At 38.8% G+C, this 20237-nt stretch overlaps 2 protein-coding genes across 2 annotated transcripts in view; one reads left to right on the top strand and one right to left on the bottom strand.

The window, feature by feature from the left end:
• LOC112456751 (angiotensin-converting enzyme-like) overlaps positions 1–20237 on the bottom strand; it is a 48618-nt gene that overhangs the window by 27187 nt on the left and 1194 nt on the right. The window contains exons 2-10 of the mRNA XM_025019485.1: positions 18511–18837; positions 16547–16705; positions 16339–16435; positions 15371–15514; positions 14879–15070; positions 14639–14736; positions 14340–14509; positions 14022–14146; positions 11959–12301 (exon numbers count right to left, since the gene is read on the bottom strand). Of these exons, the coding sequence (XP_024875253.1) occupies positions 11959–12301; positions 14022–14146; positions 14340–14509; positions 14639–14736; positions 14879–15070; positions 15371–15514; positions 16339–16435; positions 16547–16705; positions 18511–18837 (1655 nt within the window). The remainder of the gene's footprint in view (positions 1–11958; positions 12302–14021; positions 14147–14339; positions 14510–14638; positions 14737–14878; positions 15071–15370; positions 15515–16338; positions 16436–16546; positions 16706–18510; positions 18838–20237) is intronic.
• On the top strand, positions 8070–10684 carry LOC112456752 (skin secretory protein xP2-like). The gene is made up of 2 exons (XM_025019486.1): positions 8070–8293; positions 8725–10684. Exons 1-2 carry the CDS (start codon positions 8282–8284, stop codon positions 9907–9909), a joined length of 1197 nt encoding a protein of 398 aa, XP_024875254.1. The 5' UTR covers positions 8070–8281; the 3' UTR covers positions 9910–10684.

The following is a 20237-nucleotide window of genomic DNA, read 5'->3' as shown; positions in this document are numbered from 1 at the left end:
ATTTTTCAGTTTCAGGCTCTCACGTTTCAGCTCAACATTTTAAACGTGACTTCGTAGGTGGATACGAAAACCCCTTCGGTGTTGAATTGAATAGCGGGGGGGAAAGTGGACAAAGCGTACACAATTATCAAGTATTAAATAACGATGATAAAACTGTTACGATCATAAAGAAAGTCGCGGTACCGTTCCCTGTAGAGAAGACTATCCGATATCCTGTGATCAAGAGAATATTGTATCCGGTCAAAGTGCCGGTTCCACAGCCGTACGCGATCGAAAAGAAAATACCATATCCCGTGAAGGTCTTCGTCAAAGTTCCTATTAAAATACCACGGCCAGTACCGGTCGTCAAGGAGGTTCCGTATCCGGTTACAATTCCGGTGGATCGTCCTGTCCCAGTCAAGGTGTACGTCCCAAAACCGTATCCAATCGAAAGAAAGATACATTATGAAGTGAAGATCCCAGTAGCGCAACCGTATCCCATAGAACGAAGAATACCGGTACCGGTGAAGATACCGATACACGTACCTCAGCCCTATCCAGTCGAGAAAATCGTTCATCATCCTTTAAAGATCAATGTGGAAAAACCCGTTTCCTATCCGGTTAAGATCCCGAGCGCGGTGCCGATAGACGGAGGTGTTAAATATCGATAGATGCAAAGTATCAAGGTAGTGATTCATTAAATTAAAATAAACAAATCATTATTGGATGTAAATGACAATGTATCTGCCAGAGGCTTTGTACTTCAATCATGGCATTTCTCGGTTCGAAGATATGTAATAATTAGAAAAAAAAAACACAAGATTTATAGGCAGACTCTTAAACACGAGGCTAAACATAATATAGTTAATAATTAAAATAAGTAATAAAGCATTTGTTATTACATTTTCTTATAGGAAATATTTATTTACATTTACGAAATTTTTTACTCTTGAACGCACGTGGAAGGTATGTATAACGCCATCTCTGTAATATTTTTTACTACACTCAATGTCGGTACATATCGACGGAATCATATTCTTTATCATAGTGCATAGTGTTGCCGTGAATTATTGTAACGTTATAAAGATGAACATTTGATGTTTAATAAAAAAAATTGCTTCGACCTAATCATAATATCCCAAATTTCGATTTAAATTTCAATATATTTCTGTTGAACTTAATGTAATAGATCCTAATTCTTGTCTCTATAATTGCTGTCAATTAACAACTTCACCGAAACGCGTAAAGAAAGATAATTGATCACTAATGATCAGATAAGATAGCAATAGAATGCAATCGAGTAAGTTGCAGTTATTTTCTTGCGATACGTTTAACCATTAAAGACTCTTTCTATCATAGTTCAATATCAGTCGTGTTTACTTTCACCGCCTCGTAATTACAACCGGAATGACACGTTGCAATTGATTGGTGCAAAATACAACAGTCAACCGTCGATATTGACCGTGATTGTGATTACGGAATGTCCGTTCTTTTTTGTACTACAAAAAACATCTATTTCACGTGACATAAGTAGTTGTAATAATTTGTAATCTTTTTATTAAGTCAAATTTATTTTAATTAAATATCACAATTTAATTTACGAAATGTACAATTGTCAATAACAGAAATAAATTAATTGCACGAGCTTTGTTGTTATTTACGTGGCGAGACTCAAATTGATAGGTAAGTGCGTGCTACTCTGTGTATTGTCTATCGAAATGCTATTATTTCTTACAAACAATTAGTCCGATTGTTAGCTGCTAGCTCGAAGCGGCATTCTATACAATGCGTCTCTATCAACAAACACCAAGCTCATAATTACGAAACATTTAACGTATTATGAAATAACTATATGTCGAATATTTTGTTCCTTGTACTTTAAACTAATTTTCATAAGTAAGCTGTTATTGTATATTTTGCATTTGACTTTGTAGACCTGTTAGCATTATCTGAAATAACAACTGATTCGAATAAAAGAATAGCGTTCTTTAAATGCTAATAAGAAAATTGTTTTAATCTGATATAAATCTGATTAAAAATTCCTATTTTTACTGTCTCGAATTGTTTCTTTCTTTCAACGATAATTTAAATGGTTCATTTTTAATTACTCCATTTAAAAAGAATTACTACAACTATTATTTGAAGAATAAAATTGATCTTTGTTTTAATCGAAAAATTATATGCATGTTATTTTCAAATTTTTGATTTACAGATGATGAGTGAAATTTGTATGATTTTGATAAAGAAATAATTTTAAAAACTTAAAAAAATCAGGCTAAATTGCCGCAAAAGTGTCCCGATTAATTTAATTTAATTTTTCTTTAAATCTCAGGAAAAATGTTACGAGATTCAAGAACTATTAATAAGCTTCTTTCAAGAATTGATTAATAAACCGCAAGAAACAAAAGGCGATATCTCAAGATACTTTTCTAAGTTTCTCGTTCAATTGCAGTTGCATCGCGTATGACGTAACAAAGATAAATTGACTTTCAAGATTAAATTATTAATTCATATCACGTTTCAAGATTGGTTTCGCTGAGTTCTTCAGTAGAAACGCTACTATAAATACGAACGTAAGTGCGTAACTTGCGTAGATTGGCACGATTGCAATTCTGAGCTTATTTCGATGATAATAATAAGCGCATTATGTTATCTATTTATTAGAGAAACGATACCGTTTTCTGTTATTATAAAAATTAAATTATTTCTCGTTTGAAACATAGAATCTACATTTATAATCTTCAGCAACTTTCACTCTGACGATCCGATTTAATATTAACAAGTATATTACAGACGGAGAAAGACATTTCCAAATCTGTATCGTGTATCCCAAACTCTTCGCAGAACACTTCCAGGTGCGGAATAGAGTCGCAGTTAATGTACTTGCACGCTAGGCAATTACGCGGTTATACGTCGCGCTTATATCACTTTATGCTTTTCTTTACGGCGAGTGCAAACTTTACGAAATAAATGATTATAGTTCGCGTAATAAGTATCCGAAGCGGCATATGTTACGATTTCACTTGGACTCTTCCGTGTTGTCAAGATACTGCTCGGTCCGATCTACGTACGATTCGATGCATTATTATTATTAAAAATATGACGAACATTAGCGCGATATGTTTTTTATATTGTTACAATACCAGCGCGGGATAAAGTTAAACGAAAGCGGAATAGTATAAACAGCGCTTGGCTGGAGCTGTCGCGTTGGCCGGGTGACGAAGAGGGTTCTTCTTTTTCTCATATCTCCGGGAAATATCAAAAGAAAGTTTCGAGAAACGTGTATAAATATAGGCAGTTAAGTGGTTAATACAACCGCCGCCAAAGCGGGAAAGTGCGACTTCGAGAAGGCAAGACGTGTGGAGAGCACTTTTACACCGGTTCGGTTTCGGTTTCACTGGTGTTACTAATCTGGGAAATTCGTTCGAATTACTCAATTTGTTGTAGAAGAAAGTACCCGATACGCGTAAACGCACGTTCTTTGTTTGTAAACATAAACACAAGACTTAGATCTGCACAATTATCTATATAATTCGTGGTACTTGATGTATCGAAACGTTAACCGAAAAACAGAAAAACCGTCATTACCGGAAGTTTATACGGCGAAAGATGAGAAAAACGCCAGACGATTACTGCTTGTTGGAAAATGTAACTGAATACTTTGGAAAAAGGTAAGAACATGGCGATGCAAGAATCATTTGGTTTTACGATTCGGCATAGAAAGTGTCCATTCGCTTTCATTGGCCACTTGTAAATAGTGTCGTTAATCTAGCATTCTTCTCGCATAGATTAATGAACTAGAACGCGAGAGTAAATGGCAAGTATCTGTCGCCTGTCAAATAATCTACTTCACAGAACGTTCTTATTATTTTATTAAAATCTAATTCGCGTATTTTTCTGTATTAAATCTAAAGCGTGTGTAAAGAGATTTAATATTAGAGTACAAATTGAAATAAAACATTTTCTGTAAACATTCTTTAAAATTAAATTCATAATGAGAAATTGTTATTGCAAACTAGATATTATTAAATAAAATATTTTACGAGGGTTATAAAAAAAGTAGCAGTAACTTTGATATTAATAGAGATAAATAATGTGTAAGTAAGAAATGTAAGAAATCCTGACAATGAGAGACTAGTCTGTATAGAGCAATGGAGCGTGATGCAAAAAATCTTTTTCGTGGAAACTGTTGCATTTTTCTCGAGGGGATGGGTCGTGATTAAGCGTTTCACGTGTTGCCTCGGCTTTAAACCAGTAGGTAGCGTGGTTCATTCCTGGCAAATGAGCAGTATAACATTCGTAATTATGCCGCAAAACAATAATGATCGTTTAAGCGTAGATAATTGTCACGAATAAGGTATTGCAAGGCTATAAAGATTCAGCTGCTTAAACCGGCGAAAGTCGTCCACGGTGTATAAATAATAGTGGGATACCTATCCGTTTAGATTCAGTATAGATCGACCTATCGTCTTGATCGCAAAGGCACTATTATGGGACACCAGGTATTTCGACCGTTTCTATATCGTAATATTAATTTTTCTTTGTAATTTAATAAACTTTATAGTTTATGTCACTATCCCGTCTGTAGAATAAATTATCTAATGGTTAAAGAAATCTAAACATTTAAATTTGATATAAAGTATACTATAAATAAATTTTATTATATATTAAACATATTAAAGAATATTTTTTTAATTTAGTTTTACGTAATAAATTTCTTTAAACAGCGGAAGTATCTAATAGCATTTTTGTGCCTCGGGATTGCCCTTACATCGTCGGCGAGTCGTAAAGAGGAACTCGAGAAAGCTGCCGAGCTCGCAGTAGAAAAGGCAGCCGAAAGGGCGGCCGAGAGGGCAGTAGAAAAGGCTCTCGACGGCGGGAATACTACAACGGAATCCAAACTTATCCGCGAGTCTTATTCCAACGTTAGAAAAGATCCGCGCAAAGAGAAGAAGGAAGATGACGATTTTGGCGATAGCGGCGAATCGCCGGTGAACGATGAAGTGGAACCAGAAGAAGACGCGGACGATTGGAGCAGATATTCACAAGACTCGACATTCGCGCCTCGACGCACGAGAGACAAAGATTTTCATGCATGGTCCAGGAAGACTGATTTCAAGGGCACGACGGACACCTGGCAAAGATTCCCGAGAAGCGAATGGTCCCATGAGGACACGAGTTGGGATAAACCGAAGGAGAAGATCGTAACCGTGGAAAGGAAAGTGCCGGTACCTGATGTGACAATAGAAAAGAAAATTCCGTACTCGGTCTACGAGCACGTTCCTTACGAGATCAAAGTACCCGTATCGCAGCCATACATGATAGAGAAAAGGGTGCCTCACCCAGTCAAGGTCTACATGAATGTACCGGTTGATATCCCGCAGCCTTATCAAGTTGAGAAGCAAGTTCCTCACGCGGTGAATAATTATAACAAAATTTTGAAAAATTTCAGAGAAAGATACTTCAGCGATTAAAATAGCTCTTTCAATTCACAATATATACATAACATGCAAACTACAATTTTGTCACAACACATTACGTAAAGTTATTTTATTTAATATTTTTTCATTAATATATAATCATACTTTTATATTTTTGTCAATTATATTGTACAATATTTTACTAATGTGACAGAAGAATATTCGATTGTTGAATAATATCAACTTGTTTATGTAAATTTCAGATTAAAATGCATATGTACATGTTACAATCAAGATATTTTTTTAAGTTATAGCGTAATTAGAAGTATCATTTCTTTAAAGTGATATGCGATATTCGAGAAAGTTTAGGATCTCTAATTGAACGATCACATGACTAATTTCTAAGTTTGCAAGTTGAAATTAACTAATCGTCTTTTTAATTATATAACACGAAACTCTCTAACAGATTTACGCAATAGGATGTGCGTATATGTATTTTCATTGGTTAATATGAGTTTATTTAATTATTAATTTCAATGTATATCTATAAATAAAATCAAAACATGACTAAAGACACTTCCCTAATTAGTTTCCTACATAGTCACTTCTCTGTCTGCGCTCGTCGGAGGAGAGGAAGTGGAGGACGGTCGTAAAACCGTAATACGTGACACCTGCACCGAATTTTGCATTTCTGGCTAACGACTCGGTAACTGGAGAAAATAAAATCTTTTTGCTTGTTTGCTTTAACGTAATCAGAATAAGAAAATCACGTAGCATAATAAAAATATTTTTCTAATTTTTTTTATTTTTACATATTTATAAATCATTAATTAACTTATTTAATGGCAAAAGAACTTTTTTATGTGGCTAATTGATTTTAATAATAGATTTTAATATTTTAAAATATGTATAGTATATTGTATATAATTTATATATTTTATTTTGTTAAAGCTTAATAAAAATATCCTCTGTAAATGCATTAACCAGTGAAAATACAATTTCTGTTGGTATCATGAAGAATCTTAGTTGTGTTTAATCTGCTCTAATTTTAACCAACGTAATGTCCGAGTACATTCACTTTTTTCTTCTTCAGCAATAATTAGTCTCGCTTACTTCTTTTCATTTTTTTCGCTATATAACTATCGTTATAGATATGCATCAATCTTTGAATGTCAAATTAAGAATTAAAATTTCGAACATGACTGCGTTTTAAATAAATGTATTTTCAGTTTTTAATCAGGTAAACTAACTCTCTAATTTGATTAATTCGTCGCACTTTTCTTTTCACGTTTTCTTCTTTACGAAATAATTATTATACAGGGCAGGCCATTTTAATTAATCGACTCAAATATCTCAAAACCCGTAAGTTTTAGAAGGAAACTTTTGTCTAAAAAGTTTTTTTCTAGAATTTACAGATTTTGAGATATTGGATTAATTAAAGTGGCTCATCCTGTATATTTTAGCCAAATTCATTAATTTTCATCTTTTTCTTTATTGGATGTCTTAAATCATATTAGTCATCTTTGCCCAAATCTCTTATTTAATTTTCCTCCTACTTTGCTACTATTTCTAATTGGTATATTTTCTAATTGCAATGAGTAATTAAATTCGCTAATACACACGCGTACGCGATAACTAGCATTGCATAAAACATCCAATATCATTTCACGTCAGAAACTTACTCGAATCCAATCTCAATTATGTTTATTATCGCCGTATACTTTCAGACGTTATCTCTCTTATATTAATGTCAAGTATTCTAAGTATTCTAAGTATCTCCCAATTGGAGCAAGTCGTCGCGAGACGATTTGCTGTGCGGCGTTCCTAGGAAGCAGCATGTTAAACGCGGTCAATCTCACATCGGAGCGCAACGTTCTAGGATCTATATCTTCTCCTTGCCTCCCGTCCCACCATCCTCTCACCGGACACTTTTCACTTTTTCTCTCCTCCTACCATTCCCGATTCTTCCTCTCGCGCTCTCCCTCGGACAGCAGGGGAGACCGTTATGCCTCCGTCGTCATGTTCCTCGTCTCGGCCGAGAGAACTCGTACATACAGATTATCGCGCGTCCTTCCGTGGGGACCGGATACGGAGGGGATCACTGCGGAATCCTGCCGGACGGTAAGCGCGAGCGAGAAACTTCTCCACGAGATGGAAAACGGCGGAGAGAGATTGGCTGGTTAGGAAGAGGAGGGCAATGATAGCGAAGGAGGAATCTACGTCCAGTGGCGTAGGTGGACAGGATCAAAAGGACGAAAGATCATTGAAGTCGTGATAGGAAAATTGCGAGGTCGATTTGTGTGGAGATCATGTAACGTTATTTATCAGAAGAGCGTAACGCAACATTGCAACGAAGAATGCTTCAGAGAATTTAAAGAGATCTTTTTTATAGACATTAATTTTTTCGGCTAAACGTTCTCTCAATTACACCAGAATTTCTGGAGTATTATATGATAGTGATAGAATTTACCATTCACTTTTAAACACCTCTTCTTACGCGTTTATTTATTTCGACTGAGAAGTAGTTGTAAAACATTCTCATTCTCGACGAATGTACTTTCTAATTTTGATTCTTTTTAACACTGCAGTTGGAGGAATTTCCGGTGTTCTGTAATTTTCCGCAGTGGCTACGCCGTTGGCCGCGATTATGGAAGCACCGTAGACTTGTGTCTAGGATTTATAAAAAAAAAAAAAAAAATGCCATAATGCGCCGTGTACGGGCGAACGCCAGACGCGCGCGTGTTTCACTTTTCCGCGAGAGTGCAGAGGGGCTCGCTCGATACATGCCGGGGGAAAGCGGGCTATAAAGACAGTGGCACCTTGGGGGGAAGCATTCAGTAAAGTCTCTGGACATTGACCAGATCGTGAGAGACTTGATAGACATGAGAATTTTGGTAAGTTCGCTCTCTCTTTCTCGTCGGGGCGAAATTAGTTGCACTTAGATCCGCGAATTAGCTTCGCTTTAGCCATCTTTCCCGCATCACTTTGTCGAGGTTAATTTTATTTCAAGTAGGCATATTAAGAGTAGCCGTGTGAAGTGTTAGCTTTTAAACCAAATTATTCATAAAATTGCGATTTAAATTAATTAATATTGCTTCGACATTGCAACAAAAATAAATATAATAAAAACAATCAAACAATTTTAAATCATAGCTGAAAAATCTTATGTATTTCATGTAATCTGCTGTAAATATTGTACAGTCGAGGCCGTTAATAACTATGTTTACCGCGCGCGTAGCATTCTTTCACGGTCCAAGAGATAGTGCATTGATGCTGCAAGAGCAAGTGACTGATGTAATCGGCGTGACGTTTCTATCGATTACAGTTTCTCACGGTATTAGCGGGGCTGCTGGCCTTGGCCGTGTGCGAGAAGAAAAAGGAGATTACTAGTAAGAAGACCGAAAATGCCGAAGGCGAGAAAAAACAGGATAAGCGCGGGCTGAGTCACATCGAGGCAGACTATGGAGGACACGACGACGGTGGTTACGGGGGGGACGGTGGTTACGGGGGAGACGGTGGTGGCTTTGAAATTGGCCACGATATCGGCGGCGGAGATATTGGCGGCGGAGATATTGGTGGTCACGACATTGGCGGTGGTTACGGCGGTGGCGGTGGTTACGGCGGTGGCGGTGGCGGTGGCGGCGGCGACGACGGTGGCAAGATCAAGCAGATCACGATCGTGAAGACCGAAAAAATTCCCTATCCGGTCGAGAAGAAGGTGCATTACCCCGTAGAGAAAGAAATACCGTATCCGGTTAAAGTGCCGGTACCGCAGCCCTATCCGATCGAGAAGAAGATCCCAGTGCCGGTGAAAGTTTTAGTAAAGGTGCCGATACACATACCGCAGCCCTATCCGGTCGAAAAGAAGGTGCCCTATCCAGTTCACGTGCCGGTAGAAAGGCCGGTACCCTACAAAGTTTATATCCCTCAGCCCTATCCGGTCGAGAAGAAGATACACTATCCTGTGAAAGTACCGGTACCACAACCATTCCCAGTGGAGAAGCCCGTGCCGTACACCGTGAAAGTTCCAGTGCACGTAGCGCAACCCTTCCCCGTGGAGAAACCGGTACCGTTCCCAGTGACAGTGCCCGTCGAGCGTCCCTACCCCGTACACGTAGCTAAACCCTATCCCGTCCCAGTTGAAAAACCAGTCCCCTATCCGGTCGAGAAGAAAGTTCCCTATCCGGTCAAAGTTCACGTAGAGCGACCGGTAGGAGTGCCTGTAATAAAGCCAGTGCCTTACCACGTTAAAGTACCGGTACCAGCCCCCTATCCAGTGGAGAAGCATGTACCTGTACCAGTCGAAAAGCCAGTGCCCTACGCTGTAAAAGTGCCTGTTGAACGACCCGTGCCGATCCACGTGACGAAAACGGTGGCAGTGCCGATCCCCAAACCCGTCCCCTACGCCGTTAAAGTGCCGGTGGCGGTGCCAGTGCACGAGCACGACTCCGGAATCTCAGGGGGAGGTGGTGACTACGAGTCTAGTTTCGGGGGACACTCGCATTATTAATATAAAAAAGCGTGACAGTGGAGGATTTTTTGCTTCGCGGTTTAAAGAGAAATTAACGAGAGGGAAAGGGAAAAACGCGTTGAGATGAAATAAATAATAATCAAAAGGGAATTTGTCAATTCGACTCCACGCGATTTCTATCACAATGTTGTACATAAAAAAAAAAGCATTGAAATGTATATATTCGTGGGAAAAACTAGAATTAGATCAGCGTGTTAATTTGTACAAAATAAATTCGGGGTGTAGATAGACTAGGACCCATAGAGGGACCCGACTTTTGCAAATTCTCCACTGCGTCGTACGAGCGGACGCATCGGCGGATGTATCATGGAATTTCGCGCGATAAAATTTCTTCTACATTTCTTTTCAAATGCGAGGAGGAAAGAGCAATGTGACTCATCGTAACGCGGTCAACGGCTGATCTTTCATACGGGAGCGTTAACGAAGCGTTTCCTCGGCACTCGCGAGTCTCGAATTTATCGTTCGAAGTGCGAGAGTCCGCGAGGAAAACGCGGACGTATTTATTTTCCTAGCTTAACGTCGTTCTCGCCGCGGGATTCGACGTGGAAGATGAGTTTGCAGAACAGCCGTTTTGCGCCGCGAAAGGTGATTATGGGTCTCCGAGTCTGCTTAGACAGCGCTAACGATTTCTTAGATGTATAGTATCGACACTTAAGTACCTACGAGAACACATGTACTGTGTTTTCTTACGACGTTTGGAACATGTAACGGACATCTCTGTAACGATGTCTTTCGCTTCTTTTTAATAAAAACCAAAGAGCAAAAACGACAGCCTTGGAATTCATCCTAGCCTGATTGCTATTCTCTAGAGGAGATCTACAAACGTGTTTATTATTACATGCCTGTCCTTCTTTAATAAATCATGCATACTAAGCAATTTGCGGCTCTTGTACTCCTTTCCCCTGCCAGCGAAATTGAATTAGGTATCAAATTGATATTCAGCTCAGTCTGGATATGTCAGATTTCTTTAGGCATTCATTGGAGATCGAGCAGCTGAATGGTAAAGTATCGATTTATGCATTACGAGACAAAGATTTTCCCGTGTGCGTTTATCATGCCCGGCGTCAACATCCTTGAACTTCGCGTAGCGTGACGAATTATTTATATCTTCGATCGCGTGCACTCGATAGTGCACGATATTCGCTTCGCTCGAGCGGTGTTTGATTGTGACCGAGGCGCTATTCCGGTTTCTTGTTCCGGTAGGGAGTCGGAATAAGGTAGAGCCGGCGAAAGTCATTTTCGTAATTTCGGCCGCGACGTAGCACACGCGGAAATTCATCCGGTAATTAGCGCCGCTAAAGTCTCTATGCGTAATTAAGCCTCGTACGGACGATGGAAATAGGACTTTCCTTTTATCTAGCATGACTAACGAAGGAAAGAGCGCATACGTAACACTTCCGATTCGATGATATCAGCGTCCTGTTCTGCTTCGCGATCTATCATTCGGATCGCTCAGATATTAGACCGACTCGTTCGCGCATTGTACTAGTTACAACGCGTGTAATGAGAGTCGGAGAAAGGGCTCCCCCGCGCCTCTCTTTCTCTTCATCTATCAATGAGCAGATTACGAGAGAAGGGGTGCACGGGATCGCGAATCAAAAGTGAAATCGCGCCGATCTCGTGCGCGAGGTGCGCGGCTACGCAGAATTGTTCGCAACGGGATTACCCGCTTCGGGCGTATTGGAAACTACATATGAAAGTACGCAGGTGTTCTTTTATTGCCAAATCAGCAAGACCAGACTTGCTGAAATAACAACGTATTCTGCTGAACGTACATGCTATATGCAGTTTATCAATCAGATATTATTGTAAGAGACAATATTATTGTATAAGGTTTTTCCCGTTATTATATTATCGCAATTTTCCCACGTGTCCATAATTTTAATTACCACTGTCGTAATTACCAAGATCGTCGGAAGAGTTAGAAATTGACCTCAGGTAATAATTATCACATCTACGCGAGACGATCGATCGTTGGAAACGAATCGCCACGAATTAAAATGACATTTGAATATAGCAAGTACTCACCGTATGTAGGGGATATTGGCGGGGATGTGATACTTCGCGCCTGGATCGAAATCGTCCTCGGATCGCAGAACCGGCGGCTTCGTGCCCGTGTACTGCTCCTTCAGCCTGTGCCAGTGACAATTGTACTCCTCCTTGTTGACGTAGCCGCGAAAGACGTCCCACCGCCACCTGTCCATCGCGATGCTGAAGGGCAGTAGCACCAGTTTATCCATCGCCAAGGAGAAGAGGTAATTGATGTCCGCGGAGCGCTCGTCGATGAACGTGTTCGCCAGGCCCAGAGTTTGCAGATGCTGCGGCGTCGCGACACTCAAGGCGACGGCTTCGCCGACCGCCTCATGGAATCCTGGTAATTATAGTAATAACTTTAGTACAACAGTATAATAAATAAACAGTCGCGAAGACCGTCACGTTTGTTCTCTTCGACAGTTATTGAAGAACGTTTTAGTTGCAATAGTTTTCATAATAATAGTAATCAGTGCGTTAATATTATCTTCATGTTATTACGTACATGTTATATTTATGTATGAGTAATAAAAGGTCTTTATTTTATTTCGAAAGCTATGAACGAGATAATCCTCGGTACGACTCGATTTCAGATTTCGAGTTTTCCGTCACGGATGTTTTGAAAGAGTTTGGCTATTTGATAAAATCAAACGGTGAAAGTCGACGTCAGATGAAACAGATGGCTTGTCGTTGAGTTCCGTTTACAATTATTGCAAAGTTTCTCGAGGCTCTCCGCGGATAACCCGGTGACTTTTTCGCTTCATGTGTTTAGCACTAACCAGGATGTAATTACGGTTAGCGGCGATTAGTCGAGCGTGATAGATGATGCTGATTATTTTCCTTTTTTTAACTAAGTTTTCTCATGCAAACCGCGAACACGCCTAACGCCTCAAACGCATAATTAGTCGTAACGCGATTTTATAACTCGGAATTCGCGTTAATTAGGCATTCCAGATGCACGAAAGTATGGAATGCAGATGAAAATCTGCGATAAAAATTATTCGCGAATGTAGACGAAATTTGTTGCCGAAGTAAACGACGAAATAATTCTGAATCGCGCTCTCGACAGGAGTGATAAATCGTCTACGCGACTGAGGCTGAATCAAGGTACATAGATTTTACGCTCGCAGAATTTTTGCAAAACCGATCGAACGATCGGCAAGGCCGTCGTCGTTGCGAGGCTGTTCTCGTTGATTCGAAACAATCCGTGTTCCGGTGTGAGGCGAACGACCGAGCCCGGCCGGCCGGCCGTTGCTACGGTGAAAGCGCGATTATACCATAATAAAAATATTTTAACGTGCGGTCGACGCCAATGTACGCGAGTAACATCCACTCGTTTATTCGCGTACCGTAGCGCGCAGTGTACACCTCGAGCGTGTCGTACTCGCTCTCGCTTTCGCGCTATTAGCCGTAAGACGCACACAGGTCGGCTGTGCCTTCCGGAAGTCGGCCTGAAGCCGGACCCGTCGCGCTTACGTAAGCGCGTTGTCGTCTGTCCGGCACGCATGCCATTATCACCGGCCGTCTCCTATCCTTTTGTCCTAGTCAAGTTTTTCTTCCCGGCGTGATGCAATTGCTCATTATTGTAGTCGTGCATCATACGAAATATCAGTGTCATTGAGAACGAATGTTGACATCCCGCAAGCGTTTTAAAACTGTCTTAATCTTTTTATGTTATTACTTATTTTATATTCATTTACATATTGCGAAAAATAGAGATTGAGACGTAGAAAAAATACTGTGTAATTTTATTTTGATAACTATTCCGCTGCAAAAAAATTGTTTTGCATTTTGCGATTTGTTTTGCTGTCTTATTTTTAATTTCTATTGTGCTCGATTTTTTTATCTTCTGAGTTTCGTAACAATTATACTAATTGTATCTGTAAGATTTTTTAAATTTGAATTATTTTAAAATTTATCTAGTAAACTTGAACTTCAATTTACACAATATAATCGCGTGCAGTCTGGTTATGTTACGATTTTGTTAGATTTGTATTTCTATTTAATGCGATAATTATAGAATATACGATAGAATGAAAATTTCGAATGTATTTTCATACCTGGATTAGCACCGTCACGAAATTCGCGAGGTAGACCGCTGTACCGCAAGAAATACTGAATGTGTGCCATTTCGTGATGTAAAGTTATCAAATCCTTCATCGTCACCTTTGTACACATTTTGATTCTAAACATAAAAATAACAACATACTAAAAACTCTTATTCTTATTTCGTAATCTTCAAGGTATGAGACTAACACGTAAAAGTTTAAACGTTTTCAAAAAGAAAAAAACGCCTTTGCTGATTTCAATGTAACAGTGTAACATCAATTAATTGATTACTGTACATATTATAGACTGTTATTGATAAACGTATCAACCTGTAATCTATGCGATTGCAAAAGTCCCATGCGGACGCCTGGCAGATTAATGGGCGGTCACCAGGATCGGCGATTACGCTTCCGGCCCAAAATTCCGGCGGCATTGCGCTCAAGTTCAAGGACAGATAGAATTCCTCAGCTACCCGAATCATGTCGATGGGTGTATAACCCTAATTATAATAACACGGCTATTAATATTAGTTACACATAGTAATTAGCAATATTAATTATATCCTTTATATAAAGAATATAATATAAAACATTGATTATAAAATAAAAAAGGTGAAGGGGGATTTTACTTGAGCCCGCATTTCCTGCGTGACATCAGGGTATGTTTTCCCGGGATACGGCAAAGTAACATCTAAAAGATTGGTCCAAGACTGTCCCCATATGTTACCTATAAACATTGAGTAAAGAACGATGTAGTTACAGATAACTGACACGTAAGTAATTAATTAATAGTTCGTTGCTAATGGTATATGCATAGTGTAAAATATTCAAAATTCTGAAATAAATATTTCATCCCGTGTTGCTCTTACCGAGGACGTGAGACGGAAGAGGCGCGTGTCCGCCAATTTTTTCAGGTCCGTAGAGATCTCTCAACTTTTTGCGAATATAAGCGTGCAATTCTTCGTAAAGCGGACGTATAGTTTCCCAAGCCTCATCAATGTCCTGTTGGAAATTAGGAGATTCGTAGGGAAACATCCAATATTCGGCAGCATCAGTGAAGTCTATAAAAAGAAATAACAGTGTAATATTAATCCTCAATCCGGAGTAGCTATCAATAAGACATAATTAACGCTTATAGTTTCCATGTAATGTTCTATGTATTAATTAATCTGAACGTAATAATCTTGTCACTCGCTGTAGATTAAAAGTGTAAAAAATTCCTGACGAAAAAACAAAATTCAACACTTATAATCTTTTTACAATCTCGCATGAAGCGAAATTATATGCTGATCGTCTTCGTCAGCATTATAGATTTCATTTAACGCGTCATACTTCCGGCATAGAGGTAAAATTAGACGTACTATTCATTCTTGCAGCATCATTGGTCAGCGTAATGAGTTGTTGATACAGATCCCTAATCGGCCTGCCGCTTCGTCTTCTCCACTCAGTCCAGACGTACTGCAGTTCGTCCCAGTCCCGACTTCTCGCCATGATTTGCGATATATCTATAATAAAAAACATAGTGTTAAAATTTATACTTTTTAAATATACATCATGTATCATTTGTAAAAGATATTTTATCAAATATCTCGCGAGTAACTTTTACGTTAATCACGTACATATTTTTAACAAATTTTAGATTTATTTTAAAACACCGGTAGCACAATAACACTCTTTTTCTCATTTTGGAGAATTTTGGAGTAAAATTTATCTAATAATAATATTAGTAGCCTACTGAATGAAATATTAACGATAGCAAGTGTTGTTTGTCAAGTATATTTATTTGTCAAAATTATTGATATGGACCGTAAATTTTTTCATTGAGTTGCTTAAATTCAGACCTTTGCCCTCGAGGCTCAGGCGCAGTCAACTATCATTTCGTGGCACACGCTAGATTCGAGTGAGTAATTAAATTCTCATATTAAATTATGTTCAACCGTGTAGCGTCTTTGCTCAATTAATTAAGTGTTTGCTTTCTATTTGTGCATGTTTTATGCCTCAGGTTGTGTTCGTTTCGCGTCTAAATGGGCGTGCACGGGGGATTTACATTAAACATAAGAATAACAGACAATTAGAGGCTCATACAGCGCGGCACAGTGGTTTTCATAAATTAAACGGAAAAGAAACAGGGAATCTCCTTACCCCCAGAGAAGGAGGGGGGACTTGCGCTCGCTCGCGTGACGTATCCTATTTTCTTCACACTTTCATGCGCATTTTAGACTTACGTAAATTCCCCCGCGGAATTTCGCCGCGACGAACCGTGAACGATGCCGGCGCGGCGGCATCGTGCCGATCCAATCGTTATTCAGCGTAATTCGTAATGTATTACCTGGATATAAACGTAGCCCACACCGGAACGGATCGTTGTAAGCGCATATGGTCGCCGCGTTGTAAATCGCAAGCATGTCGTTGATTAGACGATTGTACTGCGAAGAAATAATTTTATTACTGCTAACAATATTTACTGTCACGTACATTGTCAGTTAAATAACGATATAAGTGTTATAATTGCTTGTATAAATAAAGCTAGTGTTTACCCTGTCCAGTTGGTCAGGTGGCAGTGCCGAAGGGCCCACGGCGGACAAATAACGGAGTCGTCGCCTGATTATGGGATCTCGAATTGAATTTACGTCGATTCTGGAGATTAAAAGCCAAGCTTGGTATTGGAAGTCCGCATATAAGCGTTGGGCGTCCAGCTGAAAGCATAAGGCAAAAATATTGAAAATAATTCTTATGCGAAACAAAAAAAAATGCTTTTTTATTACACTCACAAAGAGATAGATAAATTATTCTTTTTTTTTATTTTTCTTATTTTCAAATGATAAAATTAGTGTTGTTTTGTATTGAATTTCAATTGTATTAATTACATGACGTAAGAAAACTAATCTCTCGGCGACTGATTAGGAAATGTTGCAGTAAAACACGAATCGGCGAACGACGGTTTTACCGTTAGAGATAAAACCGTCGTATCTATGTTCTTCCTGACCAGTAACCTGCATTCAAAGAAAAGTAACTAAGAAAGTAAAATTGCATTTGAACCTTTGTATTATTTAAAACGTACACATTATTTATTAAGGTCTGATTATACGATTATCATGTAATATATTACTTTTACAGACAATTTGTAATTTATAACAATATTTATGTACATGGTATATTTATCATTATATGAAAAACCGCATAGCATCGCATAATACACGAGTGCCAATTCTGGTTATGTGTTACGTGGTATATTTCCACATACAATGACAGTACGCGACATGCGTAAAAGGCATCAACAAAGCAGATGTCACGTAATATGCGCAACATAATCTTTATCATCTGATTGCTACGAGACACCGAGACAATTCATAGATTTAAAAAAATATATAATTAATTACTTTATAATTATTTGCTAATACAAAAATCAATTTGCTTATAAACAACCTCGACGACCAGTCATTGATTCTTCCCATGGGATAATGAGCCGCAAGGCGGTGGCTCGCCGTCCATCGACGTTCTCCGCGGAAAAGGAAAACGGCGCGGGCGCCTCAATTATTGTTAACGTCACGCGACGCGAGCCTCGCTGGCTTCGCATTGAAAAGTACAAAACTCCCGTTTCTCGGCGATACGAGACGGCCGGGCGTGCATTGCACAATCGTTCGGGATGATTATCACGACAATGGCATCGCCTGGGAAGATTTCCCGCGGAGGCGTTCGGCCTTTCGCGGACAATGCGAGCAAGTCTCGTGCCAGGGAAAATCGTAGTCGCGACGCCAGCCAAGTAGCGTCGGTTCGCCGGTCGATTGACAAGTCAATGTGTGAGGACGCCACGAAGAGTCACGGGAGGATACCGAGAGGAGGTCGAGGTCCCCTCGAAGACGTTTCGTATAGGGTGGATGAGAAATATACGATTGTACGCGTCTCATTTTCCACGGTTGTCACTGCACTTTGTTGAAAATCAAGCCTTTCTCAACTTTTGCCTTCAGAATTGCATCGCCACACGCTCCTTAATAGTAATTTGCTTTAATCTCTTGATCTAATTTTTTTTTATTTCAACAGTAATTGCCGCAGACACCTATATGCGTTTTTTATTATGATGCTTGAAAGATACGCTTGTATAGGTATACTTCTAAGCTTTAATTTTTAATGTTGATTGTAATAAAGCTAATTACTGCTGATTTGAAGTTAAAGTATTGTTTTTAAATTTTAATTAAATATTCCTGATAAATTACCATCTAGATTATGAACAAAATTAAAATCTTATGATACTCGTGATAATGATTTGCTGCGACACGTATGAAAATTTAATATCGTATTTCATAAGATAGCCTAAATTGCAAATAGAGGGACAGGTCACGCATATGCGGGTCGTGTCTTAAAGTTTCGAAATTCGTCAGCCTGGTTAACGGGAAAGTTTTGAAACTGTTTAGCGTGATAAAGTATCGTGACAAAATTCTGATTTAGCAAAATTGGAAGAAGGACGATCTTCTTTATAGATTCAATGATACTTTGATCTTACCGCTTGTAGTTGCGTGTATTCGTTGACGTTGGTTTCGTATGCCCACTGAGCTACCACATTAGCGCTACATCTCTCTGCGCCGAGGAAATCTAATCTAGCCAAAATATTCTGGTAATTTAATTCATTTGGTGGTAGTTGTCGTCCAGGATCTTCATCCCTGTACGATGGTAGTTCTCGACCAGCATCGTCCCTGTACGATGGTGTTTGTCGGCCAGCATCGTCCCTGTACGATGGTATTTGTCGGCCAGCATCGTCCCTGTACTGTGGCAGGTCCAATTGTCCAGAAACTGCTGATAATAGGCAAAGTACGAACGCTGTCCATCTTACCTAAATCATACACATTCATTATAAATAGTTTTATATGTCCCTCGACTCTATTTTAAGACACATACACATACACATACATACACAAAAGCAATCTATCTACATTAAAAACGATGACTTTAAATTATAGTCCCATATTAATTCCCTATTAATTTCCTACTAGAAAGTATTAGATTTAATTCATTACAAAGCATAAAATATTTTCTTCTTCTTCAGTATGCCATATCAAATTTCCCTGACTGCTTTAGAGAAAGCAGTTCTGATCATCATGATTGACTTGCTCACTAAAGGGTTGACTTGGGACTGAGAGCCTCTTAATTTTACATTTTTTTTCTATGTAGCAACACCCTAGGAAATAATAACAAAAATAATCTCCCGTTGCTTCTCCGGCGGATAAAATTTTTTTTTCTTAAAATAGCATTTGATTTAATTGGAACTTCTGTAAATTTTACATTTACTTTACTTCGAGTTTACTTCCAATTTTATATTAATTAATATTTTTATTTATCATTTTATTTTAATTTACATATCGTTGAATGTTTGGCATACTCTATGTATTTCTGATATTTTGGTAAATGGAGTACACGTGTCGATAGGGTTGATGAACTCGGCTACACGTGTGTGCTTATTGATTTATATCGTCCACACAAATATATGTAAATTTACCTCGTTTTCCTCGTCTTTAACCTTAAGTTTGTCATTCAAAATTATGTGGACAAGTCGCAAATAATTTATCTTGTCGCATTTTCTACTTCTGTTTACTTTGTATACATGACATGAATAGAGGGTAAAAATTTCTGAGATAATGAATCTTGTTTAGGGTAGGCGGTGCTCTGACATGTCGATAAGAAGATAAAGCGGCGTAGTTGCCAAAAAAACGAATGACCCGAATAATGACCCTTCGGTATAATGGATAACTATTTCCGCACTTTCCTTACGACGTCATTTTTAACGACTGTCACCGAATTATAATGCAAAAATAAAATCTTAAATAATTTCGAGATTGTCGAATACAGTTTATCTATACTTACAAGGTACCGGTATCAAAAAATATTATCGATTAAGCCATTGAAAGTATTTTAAGATTGCATCAAGACATATAGCAACGTGTACGAGATAATGAGCTTAGCTTTCTCTCGCGAAATAACAATTACAGTCGATTCGCGAAGCGATGGGGCCTTGCTTCGTGCAAGTAGGACTACAGTGGCAGAAATTACCGCACGCAAATTATTATGGGACCCCTCTCGCTCTTTTACAAGTTAATATAGAAACTTCATTGTTTCTCTAAATCACGCCATGACATTATGAGCTGAGCATTTATGCGCAATTCATTTGTTGGTCTCACGGTCACGTGTTACGTCTTCGCGTTACGTACTTCCTCTCAGCATGAAAGGTACATATCT

The sequence above is a fragment of the Temnothorax curvispinosus genome, unplaced genomic scaffold (genome assembly GCF_003070985.1).
Source record: "Temnothorax curvispinosus isolate PA1 unplaced genomic scaffold, ASM307098v1 QBEX01007135.1, whole genome shotgun sequence".
Classification (NCBI taxonomy): domain Eukaryota; kingdom Metazoa; phylum Arthropoda; class Insecta; order Hymenoptera; family Formicidae; genus Temnothorax; species Temnothorax curvispinosus.
This window is presented reverse-complemented; position numbering and strand designations above follow the sequence as displayed.